A 13,725-nucleotide genomic window follows, 5' to 3' on the forward strand; every position below is an offset into this window, starting at 1 on the left:
ATCTCTAACTGTTAAACTAGATGTTTCCATCCCTGCTGTTTCTCTCTGTATCTTTTGATGGTAAATAGTCTTTCATAGATAAAGTGGGACGTTTTGAAATGAGCCAAATGATTCTGTTCATTCTTGGCCCAATTAACCATTAATTAACGTGTGACTCCGAAACTGGATGCAGGATTTCTCAAACTAATCCTGGAGAAAAATGGGATGAAAGTCGGAGTCCGTGTATTTGCTGGGAGCGTGTAGGATTAATATCTGACAGCAACAGTCCCATATTAATATAATCAGATTGAAACTCTCGGTCACTGAGAGTAATAGCGAACGGCCCTGATCTGCAAAACCGAATGTAGTACAACAGGCAAGAGAGGGTTAAATTCGGCCCACATTGTTTTTGTCACTCTCTGCACTGTCCCTGAGTGTGGGATTAATACTGTGTCCGTCCCTGGTATATCAGTGAGAGATAAGACTGCATCTTCTGTCTCTACAACGGGAATTTCTGGATAAAACGCAACTTTACAAGTCAGTCTGGAACTGATACTGTTGCACGGTGCCTCTCCGCTCGTTCTGTCACAGTATCTGTCTCCCTTTCTCTCTCACTCTCCGGTGCTGTATCTGAAGGTTGGATACTGCTATTAACCGTGATATGAACATACTGATAGGAAGTGTAAGACTGACAGTGTGTGCCTCGCTTTCTCTCTCGAGTGCTGTTTTTGAAGGTGGAATGCTGTCTGATATAAAACAGAGAGAATGGGGTGTCCAGGCCACACCGTAACTGGGGATGTGTTCGGCTCCAGTCCCAGTTCATGGTCATAACCTTTTCACAGATTCAGGGTGAGAGTCTCTGTGAGACGGTAAAACTGGCGGAGAAAATCCGCTTCACAATTCAAACCCCAACACATGAGATTCTACAAATCAGCTGGAATAAGAATTTTGTAAACTGCTAATTAAGAGAGTGGATTTTCCGCTTTGGCGGTGGAGTAAGTCGGCGATAGCGGATCGGGACCCCATTGTTCACTACGCCTGATTTTACTATCCATTGACACCAATGAGTTCACTGAAGTAACTGATATCAATCCAATACTTCAAATAAATTTGGAAATAACAGACAGGAATTATATTTTATCCAACAAATGCTTTTTGAGAAATAATGCAAGATGTGATTCTAACATGAAATGGTTTGCTGTTATTAGTCGGGAAATAATATGATTTCAATATTAAATGTTTAATCCTGTAATGAATAAAATCAAATGCTCCATTTCGGTTGATGATTATTTCCCATCACACACACTGCCTGGTGGGATGGACTGAGGGTGAGCTGTCAGGGTCAGACAGCGTCCTGTTCATTGGGACATTTGTTTTGACCAGAACAGAATAATAATGGACCAACACCCGGACCGTTACTAACTGGTAAAATATTAATGTAATTTCAAACTCCAGTGGGGAGTTCCGGAGATCGTTTCATCTCTGAGCTGCTGTGCAGCAATGTTTACTCACTGCAGGGAGTTTAATGGGACATGAGGCTGGGCCTGGTTACAGAGATCTATAAGGAAACCTCCTGATACATTTCTGAGACGATCAGGGGTCGGGAGATTTCACACGGCCGCGGCAGGCCATGGGAAAGCTCTCCTGCTCCTCCTTGCCCCACAAAATATGAGTTAAAAAGAAACTTCTCAGAGTTCTGGACCACTCAATGCCCATCGAAAGGGCGGCTCCTCCAACCATTTTTAGCCAGCATTAAATGGTTTCCCGTGTACGTCATAATACTCTGATTTACATATTACAATTGGCCTGACCGGAAACTGGTGGGTGTTGCTCGGGCCGCTCTTCTCAGGACCCTACCCACGATGGTGGAGGCAGGAACGCCAGTGTTAAAGGGGCGGTAATGACATGACACCATTTACAAGCCTCGACCACCCTATTTCCGCCAGGCGAGGATACTTAAAATCGGCCACACCTTTCCTGACCTACGCCCTAGAATGAATCTTCGAAGCCCACAAGCTGGTCCATTTTCTCAAATTGCATCGGTTCATAACACGTGGAGGGAAATTTTCAGCATCGCTGGGGACTGAACTGGTAGAGCCGATCACCCGCCCCTTACAGAACCCGCCCGATTTTAATTCTTGCTCCGTCAGTTTACCTCCCAAGATGTGAAGGTGAAATTACCCCCTACGTCTCTGACCCCAAGGTTCGACAGGTGTGTGAAAGACATCAGACAGTGTTTGCCAAACACTAACATGAATGTGGGCGAATGGATCCGTGTATTCGGGTAGAAGCTGATAACCCACCCAACGGAGACTGGACCCCGAGACCGTGGTGTCGAAGAGGAGTTCATCCCCAACAGCTCGGTAACACAGGTCGCTGTCCTCTATGGGCAGTTGTCCAAGATGCACAACGAGACAGATATCAACAGCTGCTGGAAGACCATCAATTCGGTCAAGGAGGCCCTTTGTTCCCCCGAAACTTGCTGGTCTTCCTGCCGAGGGAACTGTCCGCGGCCAAGTGTTGGCCACTGGCACAATCCAAGGTCCAGTATTTCATGCTGAGGTGCACACTGAAGCGAGGTGCGGCCTACACAAAGGCTTTATTGGGAAAGGCAAACGTGTAAGGCTATCCCACCTTGTATTGTACAGCATGTGTTAGAAGATATTTACTGTGTTTTGACTTGTAATAATGGAATCGTATGATGTGTATTGTATTTGTTTTGAATTGTAATTGTAATATTTACATTGAACTGTGTGTATTCATGAATTTTATGAAATAAAGTATATTTTGAAATATTAAATAAAGTTCCAGTCTCACTATTTCTCTTCTTATTGGACACTGAAGAGTGGAAACCGACCCGAATCGTAAAGATGTTGGAAGTTATACAAATATCATTTATTGCAGGCATCAGGTGAGAAATAGGGAGTGTTTTCTTAAGGGTGAGAAACTGGGGACTGTGGAGGAGCAGAGGGGTTTGGGTGTCCAGGTGCACCAATCAATAAAATTAAGTGCACAAGTGTAAAAAATGAATGAAAGATCCCAATTTCTAGGCTGTCATATCCCTAGGTACCGCTATCAGGTACTTTCCCAACTCTGTGGAATTTGCTGATACAATCAGGCCCCACTGCCTCCCTTGCTGGTCCATTCCATACATCCAGCGCACTCTGCATTAAAAAATATAGATTCAAGCATTCTGCTCATCCTGTGCCCCAGGTAGAGAAGACTGAGAGAGGCAGGAGGACCCAGACCATTAGCCTTATGTGATTTTGGACATTTCTGTTTTTAATTCAGCTTATTGAATTTGCAATTTATCCACTTTTTTGTACATTTCTATTTTTATTTTTTGAACAAATTCTCCAAACCCTGTGCGCAGTGAGTGCTGACTCCGGGCCCTTTGATTGACAGCCCTCACCTCCGCCCGCCTTCGTCCTGGGCTGACTCCTCCTATCACGTGACACGCGGCACCGTCTCTCACCTTTGCGCGCTGTCATCGCGATGAGCACATGCATCTCCGGCCCGAGGGACGCCGCGCATGCGCCGCGCGGTCCCTATGCCGCGTTCCTTCAGCAACAGGCGCGTCCCGGGAGGATGATGATGGCGGCCTCGGGTCGGCGGTCGGATGGCCGCTGCTGTGGGCGGGCTCGAGACCGACAGAGGGAGGGTCGGCATTTGGAACTGGCCTGGGCCCCGGGGCCTTGGAATGGCGCCGTGAGGCCGGCCCGGGCAACAGCTCCTCCGACTTCAGGCCCGATCGGCGTTAATGGGGTCGCAACCCCCGGGACGGAGGGACCGAGACCCCGGGACGGTGGGACCGAGACCCCGTGAAGGAGGGACGGAGACCCCGGGATGGAGGGACCGAGACCCTGGAACGGTGGGACTGAGACCCCGGGATGGAGGGACCGAGACCCTCGAACGGTGGGACTGAGACCCGGGGATGGAGGAACCGCGACCCCGGGATGGTTGGACCGCGATCCTGGGACAGCGGGGCGTCGACCCCGGGATGGAGGAACTGCGACCCCAGGGATGGAGGGACTGTGACCCCGGGATGGTGGGATCGCGATCCTGGGACAGCGGGGCGTCGACCCCGGGATGGAGGAACTGCGACCCCAGGGATGGAGGCACTGTGACCCCGCGGACGGAGGGAACGCGACCCCGGGAGGGAGGGGCCGTGAACCCGGGATGGAAGGACCGAGACCCTGGAACGGTGGGACTGAGACCCCGGGATGGAGGGACCGAGACCCTCGAACGGTGGGACTGAGACCCGGGGATGGAGGGAACGCGACCCCGGGAGGGAGGGGCCGTGAACCCGGGATGGAGGGACCGCGACCCCAGGGACGGAGGTACCGCGACCCCAGGGACGGAGGGACCGCGACCCCAGGGACGGAGGGACCGCGACCCCGGGATGGTGTGACCACGAACCCGCGATGGAGGTATCGTGACCCCGGGAGGGAGGTGGTCCTTGAGACCGTTCATGCTCGGTTGTGAGACCTCTGTGTGTGTCTTGCTCTGTTCGTGTTCTATTACATTGGCTCCCGGTGTGGCAATGCCTCGACTTTAAAATTCTCATCCTCGTGTTCAAATCCCTCGATGGCCCTCACCCCCTCCCTATCTCTGCAACCTCTTCCAGCCCTACAATCCTCGTGTTCAAATCCCTCCATGGCCCTCACCCTCTCCCTATCTCTGTAATCCCCTGCAACCGATTTAATCTCCACCGACAACCGCATGTCTCGCCACCCTCAGTGCTCGGACTCTCAGTCCTGTATAACACACAGTCAGTGCTGGGACACTCAGTCCTGTTATATACAGAGTCAGTGCTAAGACACTCAGTCCTGTTATAGACACAGTCAGTGCTGGGACACTCAGTCCTGTTATATACAGAGTCAGTGCTAAGACACTCAGTCCTGTTATAGACACAGTCAGTGCTGGGACATTCAGTCCTGTTGTAGACACAGTCAGTGCTGGGACATTCAGTCCTGTTATACACACAGTCAGTGCTGGGACACTCAGTCCTGTTATAGACACAGTCAGTGCTGGGACATTCAGTCCTGTTGTCGACACAGTCAGTGCTGGGACATTCAGTCCTGTTATACACACACTCAGTGCTGGGACACTCAGTCCTGTTATACACAGTCAGATAAATAAATAACTACAAACTAAGAATGAAATCTCCAGGATGTGACTGTTTCCACCCCAGAGTTTTAAAGGAAACAGGTGGAGAAATTGCAGATGCATTCGTCATAATTTCCCAAAGCTCTCCAGACTCAGGAATTGTGCCTTTGGATATGAATGTTGAAAATGTCACTCCGTTTATTTAAGAAAGGAAGGAGGGAGAAACCAGGACAATACAGACTTGTCATTTTAACGTCGGTTGTGGGGAACTAACTGAAATCTATCATGAGAAAAAAAATGAGCTGGTCAAAGAGAGTCAACTTGGATTTGTGAAGGGCAGGTCATATCTGACTAACTTCGTTGGATTTGTTGAGGAAACTAACAAGGTGGACAGGGGATTGTCTATGAAGGTTTTCTATATGGACTTACAGAATGCATTTGAAAAGGTTCAGCACAAGAGATTAATGGAATAAATAAAAGGCACAAAATTGAAAGTGACCTTGTGACTTGGGTTGCAATTGGTTGGAAGGTCGGAGAAAAGAGTAAGGAGAAAGGGAATTTTCTTTGATTGGCGGGATATGACTAGTGGTGTCCCCATGGATCTGTACTGGGGCCTCAGCTTTTCACCATATTTGTCAATAAATTGGATGAAGGAATAGAGAGTTGTAGATCCAAGTTTCCAGATGACACTAAGTTATGAGGCACAGTAAGTTGTGTAGATGGGAGCAGAAAGTTACAAAGGGAAAGTTTAAGTGAATGGACAAACTGTGGCAGATGGAGTTCAATGTGGGGAAGTGTGAGATCATTCACTTTGGATGCAAAAAGGTAACATTGGAGTATTTTCTTAAAGTGAGAGACTGCGAATGGTGAAGGAGCAAAGGGATTTGGGTGTCCATGGACACAAATCACTAAATGCTAGTGCACAGATGCAAAAAGCAACCACAGACTAATGGCCTTTATCTCCAGTGTTGGAATACAAAGGGAAGGAAGTGATGCTTCAGTTCTACAGAGCCTTGGTCAGAGCCCATCTGGAGTACTGATCCTCACCAAGGATATATTGGCCTTGGAGGGGGGACAGTGCAGATTCACCAGAATGATACTGGGCATTGAAGTGTTCAATTATGAGGACCGGTTGCATAAACTTGGTTTTGCATTCCTTTCAGTTTAGAAGTTTGAAGGGTGATCTGATCCAGGGATTTAAAATGATAAAGGGATTCGAAGTGGTAGAAACAGAAACTATTTTCTCTGGTGGGGGAATCCAGAACAAGAGGACATAACCTTAAATTTAGAGCTAGGGCGTCTAGGATTGAAATCAGGAAGCTCTTTTTCACACAAGGTGAGTGGAAACCTGCTCAGGCTGATTGAACTGGACCCTGTGATATAATAGAATTTTATGTCCTGTCAGACTTGGATATCTTGAAGATCCATCTCTTAAAAAGGTGGAGGAGCTCAGTACGAAGATGTATTCCACTCACGTCGTCATAAGTCCTCCAACTGTTTCTTTTATCATCGAGATATGAAGGTCAAAAACACTGTGTTTAAAAGAAAGCTGATTTATTTGACACTTGTACAGAATACTAAACTGCAGCCCAGTTAAAGGGGGTCATTAACATCAGAAACAAACTCCAACTGTCAGAATGAACGTGGTTTAGTCCTGGATACAGCAATAACAGCAGAATCCAACTCCTGCAGTCAAATGTGAACCCGCTGGTGACTCAGCAGGTGGGATGACTGAGTGAATCCCATCCCACACACGGAACAGGTGATCGGAATCTCCTCAATGTGAATACGTTCATGTCTCATCAGATCACATGTTCTTTTAAAGCTCTTCTCACAGTTAGAACATTTAAAGGGTCTCTTATCAGTGTGAACAAGTTGGTGTTCAATGAGGCCGGATGAACAAGTGAATTCCTTCCCACACACAGAGCAGGTGAATGGCCTCTCCCCAGTGTGAACTCGTTGGTGTGTCAGCAGGGTGGATGACTGAGTGAAGCTCTTCCCACACACGGAGCAGGTGAACGGCCTCTCCCCAGTGTGAACTCGCTGGTGTGTCAGCAGGGTGGATGACTGAGCGAATCCCTTCCCGCACAGGGAGCAGGTGAATGGCCTCTCCCCGATGTGAACTTGCTGATGTCTCAGGAGGTGGGATGATCGAGTGAATCGCTTCCCAAACACAGAGCAGGTGAACGGCATCTCCCCAGTGTGGACTCGCTGGTGTGTCAGTAGGCTGGATGACCGAGTAAATCCCTTCCCACACACGGAGCAGATGAACGGCCTCTCCCCAGTGTGATTACGTTGGTGTGTCAGCAGATCACTTTTTCTTTTAAAGCTCTTCTCACAGACAGAACATTTAAAAAGACACTTATCAGTGTGAACAAGTTGATGTTCAATGAGGTGGGAAGATTGAGTGAATCCGCTCCCACACACGGAGCAGGTGAACGGCCTCTCCCCAGTGTGAATTCGCTGGTGTGTCAGCCGGTTGGATGACTGAATGAATCCCTTCCCACACACGGAGCAGGTGAACGGCCTCTCCCCACTGTGAATGCGTTGGTGTGTCAGCAGATCACTTTTTCTTTTAAAGCTCTTCTCACAGGCAGAACATTTCAAAAGTCTCTTATCAGTGTGAACAAGTTGATGTTCAATGAGGTGGGATGACTGAGTGAATCCCTTCCCACACACGGAGCAGGTGAACGGCCTCTCCCCAGTGTGTCTGTGTCGATGAGTTTGCAGCCGGGACGAGTAACTGAATCCCCTCCCACAGTCCCCACATTTCCACGGTTTCTCCATGGTGCGGGCGTCCTCGTGTCTCTCCAGGTTGGACGATCAGTTCAAGTCTCGTCTGCAAAGAGAACATTTGTCTGGTTTCTCCCCACTGTGAATGGTACGATGTTTTTTCAGGCTGTGTAACTGGTTAAATTTCTTTCCACAGTCAGTGCACTGGAACACTCTCACTCGGGTGTGTGTGTTTCGCTGCTATTCCAGTCACAGTGATGTTTGAAATCTTTTCCCACGGATGGAACAGATCAACATTTCTCCTATATTTTAAGGCCGATAATCTTCAGGGGCTGGTGAATAGAGTGACTGTCAGATCTTGACGTGATGTTTGGTTTGAGTTTCTCGTCTGCAAATCCTCCCCTTCGAATACCCTGTAAAAGGAGATAACAAAAGTCCTCACTGTGAATACGGGATTGAAATTCAGAACAGGCAATTCTAGTTTCTATGGAACATTCTACCCGCTCATTCCTCCAGACTGTAAATCCCCGTCCCGCACACTCACCCTCCTCCATCTGCTGAAACGCAAACCCATCGCATCACTTGCAACAATTTTCCTTCTATTTAATTTTTCTGTCTTCAAGATCCCGACTCGGACTGGTTTCAGTTCTACACTCACTGGTTCCATTCCCTCTCCTCCCCTGAAGTTGCTTGCTCTGGCTAGGTTCAGTTCTACATTCACTGCTCCCAACTCTCTCTTCCCCTGAATGTGCTGACTCTGGTTGGATTCAGTTCTACACTCACTGGTTCCCCTCTCCTCTCCTGAAGATGTTCACTCTTGCTGTGTGTATATGGTCTGCCCCTCATTTCGACACTATGTCCCTCCCTACAGCTGCCTGTAAGCAGTCCATATGTAATAGCTCCAAAATTTGGCGACGGAATCACCCTGACCAGTCACCATTTCTCCTTCATTTAAAGACTATCCCTGACCTATCACAATTGCTCCTTTATTTGCTGACACTCACTGACCAGTCACCATTTCACTTTCATTTACAGACACTCCCTGATCAAACACCATTTCTCCTTCATTTATAGACGCTCCCTGAACGTTCGCCATTTCTCCTTCATTTACAAACTCTTTCTCACCAGTCAGCATTTTCCTTCATTAATAGACGCTCCCTAACCAATCACTATTTCTTCTTCATTTGTAGACAATACCTGACCTGTCAACATTTCTCCTGCATTCACAGACACTCCCGGACCAATCACCGTTCCTCCTTCATTGACAGACACTCCTTGACCAGTTTCTATTTCTCCTTCATTAACAAACGCTGCCTGACAAGTCACCATTTCTCCATCATTTACAGACTCTGCCTGAACTGTCACAATTTCTCCGTCATTTACAGACTCTGCCTGAACTGTCACCATTTCTCCGACATTTATAGATACTCCCTATCCCGTCACCATTTCTCCTTCATTTATAGACACTCCCTGACCTGTCACCATGTCCTCTCCCATTTATAGATACTCCCTTACCAGGTGCCATTTCACCTGCATTTATATACACTCCCTGACCCGTCAGCATTCCTCCTTCATTTATAGACACGCCCTGACCTGTCACCATTTCGATTTCATTTATAGACACTCCCTAACCAGACACTATTTTTCCTTCATTTACAGACACTCCATAATCAGGCAATTTTTCCTTCATTTGCAGACACTCCCTGACTGATCACCATTTATTCTTCATTTACAGACATTCACTGACCTGACCCCATTTCTCTTTCATTGATAGACACTCCCTGATAATTCACTGTTTCTCCTTCATCGGCAGACACTTCCTCACCCGTCACCATTTATCCTTCATTTAGAGACAATCCCTGTCCAGTCACCATTTTTCCTTCATTTACAGACACTCCCTAACTAGTCAGCATTTCTCCTTCATTTACAGACACTCCCTGACCGTCCCCATTCTTCCTTCATTTATAGACACTCCCTGACCTGTCACCAGTTTTCCTTCATTGACAGACACTCCATGACCAGTCACCATTTATCCTTCATTTACGGACACTCCATGACCAGTCACCATTTCTCCTTCATTGACAGACGCTCCCTGACCGTCCCCATTTCTACTTCATTTACAGACACTCCCTGACCAGTCACCTGCTCTCACCGCATCTCCCTCCAGATGTCCGTTCACTTGTGAGCAAGGCCCTTGCCATCCACAATCTTATTGCGGATTGCTGCATTTAGGAACATCGGAACAGGAGTTGGCCATTCAGCCCCACGAGCCAGTTCCGCCATTCAATTAGATCATGGCTGATTTATATCTTAACTCTATCTACCCTCCTTGGCATAAGAATCCTCAATACTTTGGCCAAACTAAAATCTATCAAACTCAATTTTCAAATTTACAATTGACCCCCAGCCTCAACAGCTTTTTGGAGTGAAGAGAGTTCCAGATTTCCACTACTCTTTGTGTGAACAATTGCTTCCGGACATCACCCCTCAATGGCCGAGCTCTAATTTTAAGATGATTCCCCCTTGTTCTGGACTCTCCCACCAGAGGAAATAGTTTATCTCCATCTACTCTATCAAAACCTCTAATCATCTTAAACACCTCAATTAGATCAGTCCTTAATCTTGTATATTCAAGAGAATACAAGCCTCTACGCATCTGTGCTCATATTTACATAATTCATCACCATAAATACAGGATAGAAATTCAGAACACACAGTTCTAGTTTCTCTGGAGCATTCTTTTCTCCCTTGCCCATCCTAAGCTGTGAATGGCCCGTCCCACACACTCTCCCTCCTTGCCCCTATTAAGCTGTGAATGCCCCGTCCCACACACTCTCCCTCCTTGCCCCGATTAAGCTGTAAATCCCCCGTCCCACACTCTACCTCCTTGCTCCTATTAAGCTGTAAATCCCCCGTCCCACGCACTCTCCATCCTTGCCGCTATTGAGCTATAAATCCCCCGTCCCACACACTATCCCTTCTTGCCCCTGTTAAGCTATAAATCACCCGACCTACACTCTCCCTCCTTGCCATCATTATGCTGTAAAACCCCTGTCCCACACTCTCCCTCCTTGCTCCTATTAAGCTGTAAATCCCCCGTCCCACGCACTCTCCCTCCTTGCCGCTATTGAGCTATAAATCACCCGACCTACACTCTCCCTCCTTGCCATCATTAAGCTGTAAAACCCCTGTCCCACACTCTCCCCCCTTGCCCCTACTGGGATGTAAATCCCCCGTCCCACACACTATCCCTCCTTGCTCCTATTAAGCTTAAATCCCCCGTCCCACACACTCTCCCTCCTTGCCCCTATTAAGCTGTGAATTCCCCCGTCCCACACACTCTCCCTCCGTGACACGTCCTCGCTGTTTGAAATCCAGATTCATTGCAGGATCTATTTTTCCTCCTTTTCTCTCCTGAAGGTTCTGCGTGATGTTGGGTTTCGGCCCCACTCACTGATTGCCCTCCAGTACCCGGCCAAGTGGTAATTCTGCACCTGTGATCCTGTACAGCGAGCTGCCGGCATTTCAACCATTGGGAGCAGCACAGTCACCGTCCCTGGCTGATTCTGACCGGCAAAGCTGAGGCCAACGGGAGCAGATCAACAACAACCTGCATTTGCACTGAGCGGAGTCTCAGCAACACCGAGTGCGGCTCACGCCCTGAATCAGAGCCGGGGGGCCCGGGGGATCGGGCGGGCGGGGGTCCCGGGAGTCCATTACACCCATCACCCAGCGCCTCCCCCGTCCTACCCGCCGCTTCCCGGTTTCTTCTCCGGTTTCCACCGAGTCCGACTCGCGAACAAGGAAAGCAGCGATGAGTTCCCAGAATGCACGGCGGTCCTCGGGAGCATGCGCAGTCTGAGCGGAAAATCAGCACCTTGGAGAGATAGAGGGGTTTCTGGGGCGCGGGTATTGTGGGGCCTCCGGCCGCCATTAGTCGCAGTGCGTCGGTCACCGTTCATATTGCCCGCGTCGCGCACAGAACCCTTTCTCGAAATACAGACTGAGGAATTCAGAGCCGGTTTGCTAAACAGACACTGACCGTACAATGAGGAACAGTGTTTTTCAAACTTTTTTTCTCGTGACCCAGTGGAAGAAAAACACTTCCCCCAGGGACCCAAAACAATAATATCTTCTGACTGGAGTTTTCATCAAATCCCAATAAAGGTCAATACATGCTCGCTCTTCACTTCACTTCAAGTAATAACTAAAATTAGACATCGACGTTCCTTGAAAATCATTTTAAATACAGTTTAAATACAATAATGAAACGGTCAGGTTGAGTTTCACTTATTTAACGTGGCGGGTGGGTCCGCCTGTTGTTCACGATCTCGTTCCAATCTGGATCACAAGATGAAAGCGCTCCACGCATATCAGGTGCACTGTTGAGTCGGTTTCCTTCTCTTGTTTTTAACTTTGTCAGAGTCGAAAATCCCAGTTCGCAGATGTAGGTTGTTTTGAACGGCAGCATCAACAGAACACTAATCTTACTCAACAGAGGATATTCTTTGAAAACACTGATCGAAAAACATGACAAACTGAATGACTTGTGGTGTGCTTTCAGAGTGCTTACAGGTGAGTCGCATCAGCTCGTTTTCTTGCTCAAGCATCAAGTTTAGCTTCATTATTTATTCAGGATTTTCGAAAGCAAAAGGATCTTTCAACCAACGCTTTTCCATCAAATTTTCAAATCCCTCTGCAGGGAAGTAGTGAGATGTAACTGTACGACACATTTCACTTCATTCCCTTTATCTTCCTCGATGCTGTTCTCTCCACCCCAGAGGTTGTGGATGTTCAGTCGTTTAATGTATTCAAGATTGAGTTTGATAGATTTTTGGACAAGGAAATCAAGGGATATGGGGATCGGGCAGTAAAGTGGTGTGGAGGTACAAAATCAGCCATGATCGATTGAATGGCGGAGCAGGCTCGAAGGGCCCTAAGGTCACCTGCTGCTCATATTTCATCTGTTCTTATCCTGCCAGAGGTGCGGTGCCCAGAACTGAATACAATACTTTAAATGAGGTCTAACCAGAGCTCCGTATAACTGTGACATAAATTCCACTCCTTTTTATTCCGGATCCCTTGAGATAAAAATCAAAATTCCATTACCATTTTAACTTTTTTTTGCACTTTTAGTGAATTCTGCATTTGGTCCACAAATCTCTCTCCTCCCCCACAGTTCCTAACTTCTCCGCATTTAGAAAATACTCTGATCTATCTTTTTATGGTCCAAATTGGATGACCTCACGTTTCCCACGTTGAACTCCATCTGCCACAGTTTTGCCCACTCACTTAATCTGTCAATTTCCCTTTGCAACTTCCTGCTCCAATCTATAATGTTAATTGTGCCACCTAACTCAGTGTCATCAGCACACTTGGATATAAGGCTCTCTACATAAGAACGTAAGAAATAGGAGCAGGAGTAGGCCATACGGCCCCACGAGCCCTCTCTGCCATTCATTCAGATAAGGGCTGATCTTCGACCTCAACTCCACTTTCGCACCCGATGCCCATATCCCTTGATTCCCCGAGATTCCAATAATCTATCGATCTCAGCTTTGAATAGACTCAACGACTGAGCATCCACAGCCCTCAGGGGTATAGAATTCCAAAGATTCATAACCCTTTGAGTGCAGAAATTTTTCTCATATCGCTCGTAAATGGCCGACTCCTTATCTTGTGACTATGAGCTCCAGTTCTTGACTCTCCAGCGAGGGGAATCAGCCTCTCAGCATCTACCCTGTCAAGCCGTCTAAGAATGTTATACATTTCAATGAGATCACCTCTCATTCTTCTATCTCCACAGAATATAGGCCAAATTTACACAATATTTCCTCATACTGCAATTGCAGCAAGAACTCCTTAATCTTATATTCCAAAACCCTTACAATAAAGGCTACCATT

At 47.5% G+C, this 13,725-nt stretch overlaps 1 protein-coding gene across 1 annotated transcript; it reads right to left on the reverse strand.

Moving 5' to 3' along the window:
* Positions 1-6,625: 6,625 nt before the first annotated feature.
* On the reverse strand, positions 6,626-11,638 carry LOC137312389 (zinc finger protein 271-like). The gene is made up of 2 exons (XM_067978956.1): positions 11,572-11,638; positions 6,626-8,234 (listed from the first exon to the last, which is right to left on the reverse strand). The coding sequence occupies exon 2, from the start codon at positions 7,873-7,875 to the stop codon at positions 6,781-6,783; it is 1,095 nt and encodes a 364-aa protein (XP_067835057.1). The 5' UTR covers positions 7,876-8,234; positions 11,572-11,638; the 3' UTR covers positions 6,626-6,780.
* Between the last annotated feature and the right edge of the window lie 2,087 nt (positions 11,639-13,725).

This window comes from Heptranchias perlo, unplaced genomic scaffold, assembly GCF_035084215.1.
Source record: "Heptranchias perlo isolate sHepPer1 unplaced genomic scaffold, sHepPer1.hap1 HAP1_SCAFFOLD_43, whole genome shotgun sequence".
In the NCBI taxonomy this organism is placed as follows: domain Eukaryota; kingdom Metazoa; phylum Chordata; class Chondrichthyes; order Hexanchiformes; family Hexanchidae; genus Heptranchias; species Heptranchias perlo.